At 42.1% G+C, this 7,449-nt stretch overlaps 1 protein-coding gene across 1 annotated transcript in view; it reads right to left on the reverse strand.

Moving 5' to 3' along the window:
- Positions 1-2,509: 2,509 nt before the first annotated feature.
- The window catches only part of SPESP1 (sperm equatorial segment protein 1), a 15,936-nt gene continuing 10,996 nt past the window's right edge, over positions 2,510-7,449 (reverse strand). The window contains exon 2 of the mRNA XM_021710603.1: positions 2,510-3,740. Within this exon, the coding sequence (XP_021566278.1) occupies positions 2,692-3,740 (1,049 nt within the window). The 3' untranslated portion in view covers positions 2,510-2,691. The remainder of the gene's footprint in view (positions 3,741-7,449) is intronic.

Here is a 7,449-nt window from a genome sequence, read left to right on the forward strand (position 1 = left end):
CTTATTGTGGGAAGCTCTAGCACAAATGACCAATTTCTCCCAGAAATAAACTTCAAGGGGAGAGAAAGAGGTGGAAAGATATCTTTAGGTTAAAACAGGTTTATGAATCAAATCAACTCGTCTCAGTGTGTGAGCTTTATTTGATCTTGATTCATACAAACTCTAAACTTAAAAACTTATTAGACAGTTGGAAATTTGAACATTGACTAGATATTTGATGATACTAAAAATCATTCAATTTTTATGTGTGATAATTATTTTTTTTTTTAAAGTAGACCTTCACATTGTCATACTTTTACTGACGAGATGATAAAGTATCTGGGACTTAACACAACAGGAAGGGGAAGAGAGTGGGCACAGATGAAGCATGACAGGTTATCAGTGGGTGATGTGGAAACCAGATGGCGGGGTGTGGCCTTAACACTATCCCAGCGGATGCCAAAGCCTGGGCCTAGCCGGGAGTGGGAGATTTTAGGAGGCCCTCATGCGTACATTCTCGAAGTGCCTGTAGTCTCGCAGTGCCCTGTGATCAGAGCTTATCCCAGGAGCTTCCTTGGCCTTCAGCATTTCAGAAGAACTCTGACCAGGACAGTGGCACCAAGGGCTCTCTCTTCCCGAGAGCTTTGTTAAGTTGTTAAGGCAGTTTGCGTGGACTTCTCTTTCTCCTAAAAAGTCGCTTTGGCCTAATTCCTGGGGTGCGTACTTATGGTTTTCACGGCTTGCATACCCCAGTTCACACCCTTTCTTATTCCTAAATAAAATCTTGTGTTCTGGAGCACCTGTCTCTCTGAGGCTGGTTTGTTTGCTGTATGTGGACAGGTATATGGGTTCATTATGTTATAGTTTACTTTTGCAAGTATGTGGAATTTCCCATTGTCAAATTATTTTTAGAACTGAACCACAGTAAAGAGTGTTGTTATGAAACGAAGTTGGCAACCCTTTTCGCGAAACAGCTGGCTGTGAAAAGGGTTGGTACCTGCTGCCAGGGCAATCCTCGCATCCTTTTGTTCCCAGGTGCCGTCGAGTCTATGTCTTAATTGCCATGTCTTCCATTGACTTGAGCCCAATTTGGTCTGTGTCTGAGCACTTCTAATTAGCCTCCTTCCAAAACTGCAACCAAAGTGGTTGTGGTAAAACACCATTTGATCATACCAGTACTTTTCTTAAAATCCACGAATGGGCTGGGCACAGTGGTTCACGGCGTATCCCAGCACTTTGGGAGGCAGAGGTGAGAGGATTGCCTGAGACCAGGGGTTGGGACCAGCCTGGGCAACTTGGTGAGACCTCATCTCTACAATAAATCAAAAAATTAGTCAGACATGGTAGTGTATGCTTGTAGTCCCAGTTATTTGGAAGGCTGAGGCAGAAGGATCACTTGAGCCCAGCAGGTCGAGGCTGTGGGGGCTGTGAGTATGTCACTGCACTCCAGGGAGTAACAGAGTGAGACTCCAACTCAAAACAAAAAAAATTCATGAATGGCTTCTCATGGATCAAGAGACAAAGGCTGACATACTCAACATGCTCATAGGGCCCCCGCAGGACCTATTCTGACCAGTGCATGTCACCAGAGTCCTCCTGGGTGCTCTTCCTTCTCCAGGCATTTCCTGAACTTGCCATCCTCACCTTGGCTCAGAGCATTCATTCACAAACGCTGTTCCCTCCGCCTGGAACACTCCTTCCCCTTACACACCCCTGATCTTTCATACTTCCCTGGATCCACTATTTTCTCAGGCAGCTTTCCCATTATTCTTGGTTGAAGTGAGGTCAAATATATCACACCCTCATAACAACTGGTCACAACTGCAATTTTAAAATTGCTGAAATTATTTGTTTAGTATCTATCTTTCTTGCTATATATAATCTCAAAAAGAGAAGGAAGTAGGTCTTATCTTTGTATCCCTAAAGCCTAGCAGCTTTCCCTGCACATAGTCCATAAATCTTTATCAAATTATAAATGACTGCCTTGATGAATGAATACATAAGTCAATTTGAATATAGTACTGGTCAAATCATAAACAGAATGACCTGAACTATCATTATATTACAAGGTAACCTTCATGGTGTCAGTCATATCCCCTGGCAAAAGATTAGCAAAGCTTCAACGTGCATGTACACAGACAAACAACAGGAGGAGCTAAGTGACAATGGCTTCATTCCCTCTCTAGGTTACAGTTCCTTACTGATACTCTGAAGGTGCTTAACAGTACAAGCACAGGGACGTACTTCAAAGTATGTGCACACATAGACAAATAAAAGTTCTGACACAAGCCCCAAGGAGGCCATTCAGACAGAAACCCAGATTCTCTGCAAGAGTAACAAAGAGCATATACCTGAAAACTGAACACTTTATGTATATGCAATTATTTAAAACCAGCTATACAGAGCGTGCACATGGTCTCTCAACTCCTCAAATGAGTGAATTTAATCAAGTAAAATGAAAGTTTAAACTTTTTACAAAGATTAGTGCTTCACAACTTTTTAACTAAAATGAGAAAATACTACAAACTCCTGAACCAAAATTTTATTTTAAATTATTAGGATTTTAGTGCATACAAATAATTCTTCATAACTCATGACATATAAAGATGTTAGCACATTGAACTTCAACAGAACATTTTTAATATAACTTTTGAAATCACTAATATGCTTATTTCTCCTGTGAACGAATGCAGTTTGCTTCAATCAACTTTGTCATGGAATATCGAGTAGGTTTAAAATTTTTATATTATTGTTTAGTAACTTCCTAATAAGGTTTTTAGTTTCAGCTTGGCCTATACATAATATTTGTTTCAAGGTATTTAATACTGTAATAGCTTTTTCTCTCATCTCTGGTGGAACATACTTAATATCTAAATATTCGTGGAGTTTAGATCTAGAATAATACAGCATGTTGATAACAGCTTCAGTGTTGTCGATGTTGCTGCTGGCCCGTCCAGGTGAGAATGCCTGGGATCTGTACATCGTCTGTAGTTTGTGTTCTGCTGCCACAGCTAGCGCGAGGCTCCGTTTCAGCTGCTCCTTGGCGGCCTGAATGTCCTCTCTGTGTTCTGGGTTGGTGCTGTCACTCAGAAGTGCCTGCTGCACCTGTGAATTCACGTCCAAAATTTTTCTCAAAATGTCATCACTATTCAAAATCTGTGGGTGTTGTCCCAATACTGGTTCTTCCAGCTTGTCTATTTCAGATTCGCCAGAGAGCTGAGGGACATCCTCTGAGTCTGTCGTGGCCTCAGAGTCAGTGCCCCTGCTGAAGGAGGGGACAAGCGGTCTGCCCGACACGGCCTCTGGACTGGTGGGGGCTTCAGTGACATTTGGCAACGGCGTTGCTGCCTCAGCTTGTTTCATACGTGGCTCTGGCTCTGGTTCAGGCTCAGGCTCTTCATTCTCGATGTATGGTTCTTTTGTCCGTAGAACAATGGACACATTGTTGGGTTTGATCGACCAGAATGCAGGACTTTCAGTGTGTTTCTTCTTCTCTATCTCCGGGGTGAAGCCTCTAGTAGAGAGAGAGGTGGTTTCTTTGCTGACAGGGCTGATGAACACATCGTTCTTAGTTGACGCTTCTCCATGAGTAAAGAGCTCCTTGAGTTTGGGCTCCTTTGGCCCCACAGAGTGAGCATTTTTGGGAGTGCTCTGTCTTTTCTCAAGGCCTGGCTCCCTTGTGGGGACACTTAGTATCAGGTTCTCTAACACTTGTACATAACGATTCAAATTTTTTTCTTCGTCAGGTGACACCGTTATGCCTTAAGGGAAAAAAAATCAAATAGTAAGTACACTTATTTTTGTATGTGACACAGTGACAGAATTTACTGACCTAAATTTATGTCATAATTCTCACTTAAAAATTGAGATTAAAGAACCAAGAAGCAAAACACCTATTTATTTATTTTTTTAGTTGGAGTCTCACTCTGTTGCCCAGATTGGAGTGCAGTGGCGCGTTCCTGGCCACCGCAACCTCTACCTGCTGGGCTCCAGTGATCCTTCCACCTTAGCCTTCCAAGTAGCCAGAACTACAGGCGTGCACTACCACGCCCGGCTAATTTGTTGATTTATTGTAGAGATGAGGTCTCACCAAGTTGCCCAAGTGGGTCTTTAACCTGCGGGTTCAGGCAATCCACTCTCCTCGGCCTCCCAAAGTGCTGGGATTACAGGCTGAGCCACCGAGCCCGGCCACAAAGCACCTTTGACATGGGACCAACTCCCACTTAAATAAATCAAGTTATGTTTTCAGGTTCTTATTAAAACAGATGAGCAAGGTTAGTGCAAAGGCTGTGTGTTAACACAATTCTCTATACATCTTGCTTTTATTCTCCCATATTATTTTTTATTTAACAGGCAATTTCTTAAACTGAAATTCTCGATCATGGTCGTGTGAATGGCTAGCTGGGGCCGGAGGGATGAACCAAGACAGTGGGGAATCAAGAAAGGCAGATTCAAGGAAGGGGAGACATAAAGGTACGCAGCAAAAGAGAGGTGGGCACAGGGGAGGCTGCCTGCTGTCTGCAAGGAGGCAGGGCTTCTTGGCAGTTTTGTAAGACTGTGCTGGGGGCTGGCAGCTGGCTGGCATTTACTGTGCTAACAGGTTACCTGTGGAATTACTCAAAATAACTGTTGGTGGTTACTGATGTGCGGAATTGCTTAACAGTGATCAGGTGCTTCTTGCAAGCTGGTCAGTAAGGTTTTGCAACTTTTGTAAGTTTTCCCTTGAGGCCGTATTCCTTAATTAACCCAGTCCTTGCTGACCTATTTAGGTCTTCTCCTCCACAACCAAGTCCTCCTTCCGACTCGGGAGTGTGAGAATAGGCACACACTGAGTCAATGATTATATTTTCAGAAACATTGTGAGTCAGATGTTAAACATAGACATAATGCAATATTAAATCATCTAAATTTATAATCATATAACATAGTAAAAAACAAAGGTAATAAATATCCCAAACCCATCAGATCCTAATTGTTTTGTTCTAGTATCATCTATGCTCTTTTTTTTTTTTTTTTTGAGTTGGAATCACACTGTTGACCAGGCTGGAGTGCAGTGGCATGCTCACAGCCACCACAGCCTCGACCTGCTGGGCTCAGTCGATCCTTCCACCTCAGCCTTCCAAATAGCTGGAACTACAGGTGTGCGCTACCACACCTGGCTAATTTTTTTGGTTTATTGTAGAGATGAGGTCAAGCAATTCCCTGGACTCAAGCAATTCCCTTGCCTCCACCTCCCAAAGTACTAGGATTACAGGCGTGAGCCACAACACCCGGTTCGTCTCTGCTCTTGAGGTTATTTGATCTAGCGTATCTGCATGACGAAAAAGACAACTTAATGGCAGGCAACTGTGCATCTGTTTTGACCTCCTACTCAGTGATGTAAGTTTGTAGCTTGAAATCAGCCATGTAAGTAGGCAAACACTACCGATCACAGTTCCCTCCTCTCTTCCAAAAGCTGGTTTTAAACATTTACTGGTATGCTACTGCCTTCAACTCAACTAAGACTAACTACAGTCTGTGTCTCATATCCACTCAGCTGCTTCTGTAAATAACGTTTTACTTAAGTCCAATCAGTCTCGCCTGCTTGTTTATGTATTATCTGTGGGTGCTTTTGGCTACAACAGCAGAGGCCACCCAGCCTGCACAGCTGAAAATACTACTTGGCTCTTTACAGAACAAATTTGCCATTCCTGGTCTAAATTATCAACATATTACTCTCAATAACAAAATGGTAGTTTTATACATGTATAACGGTGGACTCCTAAAAACCCTGAAATTTACTTATACAAAATGGTGTACTTATTCTTACATGTTTACACTTCAGTCTCCTTCAAAGTCCTCTCTGTTGGTTGCAATGCACCTATCAAGATGCTTTTCCCACTACTCAAAACAGTTTTCAAACTCATCCATTTTGATGCCTTTTAGTGCTTCTGCTGTTTTTTGTTTCATCTCTTCCACATCAGCAAAACGTTTCCCTTTGAGGACTTTTTTTTATCCAGGGAAACAAAAAAAATCGCTTAGGGTGAGATCGGGTGAATAGGGAGAGTGGGGCATGGGGGGTCTGCTGGTTTTGGTCAAAACTGCTGAACACTCAGTGCAGTGTGGGCAGGTGCACTCGTAAATCACCCATGATGAAATGGGCAAATGCACTGAAAGAATCTAAAAAAAAACCAAACAACTCACTGAAGTTGAACACAGCCTCTTACAACTACACTAGGGAACCCTGTACTACAAGGGGCCTGGCTCTCCAAAAGATAATTTTGTTTTTTGGGGAGATCCCCCTCGTACATTTATATCATCCTTGTTGTCCTATGTATTTTCTGTATAAAGTTCATTTGGAAAAACAAATAAGAATAGCCAGGAAAACAAAGGCTAGCCCTGCCAAATATTAAAATCAGGTATTAAAATGGATTACAAAGCCTCTATCATAAAAATAGTATAGCATCGGCACATGAATAGATGAAAAGAACAGAACCAAAAATACAGAAATAGATGAACTGCCTATGGAAAAATAGCTTAAAGGAAGGGAAGGTCTCTATAAACTTCCAATTAATAAATAAAGATGAGCCGGGCTCGGTGGCTCAGCTTGTAATCCCGTGACTTGGGAGGCTGAGGTGAGTGGATTGCCTGAGCCCGCGGGTTCGAGACCTGCCTGGGCAACTTGGCGAGACCTCATCTCTACAATAAATAAAAAATTAGCCGGGCGTGGTAGCGTGCACCTGTAGTTCCAGCTACTTGGAAGGCTGAGCGGAAGGATCTCTGGAGCCCAGTAGGTCAAGGCTGCAGTGGCCAGGAGCGGCCACTGCACTCCAGTCTGGGCGACAGAGTGAGACTCCAACTAAAAAAAAAAAATAATTAAAAAAAATAAATAAATAAAGATGCCAGTTATAATTAAAATATGATCATTTTGCCATAATTTTCCATGACTGCCTATGTCATGAAAAGATACACAAAGTGCTTCCTGATGGAAGAAGGCAATACCACCTAGGAGATAGTCATGCACAAAGGTCCAACCTGAATCCAGTAGTTATGGGTGCATCAGATCTAACAATGTATAGAAAATACATGAGACAACAAGGATGCGATTAAGTTACACCATGGGGATGGCATTAGCAAAACCTAAACTGGGAAACTAAAGGATGCATGACCCGGATTCTTCAACAACTAAATTGCAGGCAAAAACAAAACAAAACAGAGAGAGATGGAGGAAGAACTATAGATTGAAGGAGAATGAACAGACATATCAACAAAGTACATGTATAAATCTTATTTGAATCCCAATTCTATCAAACTAGCTGGAAAAAAGAGATACAATCAGAAAACGCTGATCAGATATTTGATGATATTAGGAAATTTCTCTCTCTCTCTCTCTCTCTCTCTCTCTCTATATATATATATATATATATGTATGTATGTATGTATGTATGTATTTTTTGAGTTGGAGTCTCACTCTGTCGCCCAGGCTGGAGT

Source organism: Carlito syrichta, unplaced genomic scaffold, assembly GCF_000164805.1.
Source record: "Carlito syrichta isolate Samal-C Ts95f unplaced genomic scaffold, Tarsius_syrichta-2.0.1 Scaffold290822, whole genome shotgun sequence".
NCBI lineage: Eukaryota > Metazoa > Chordata > Mammalia > Primates > Tarsiidae > Carlito > Carlito syrichta.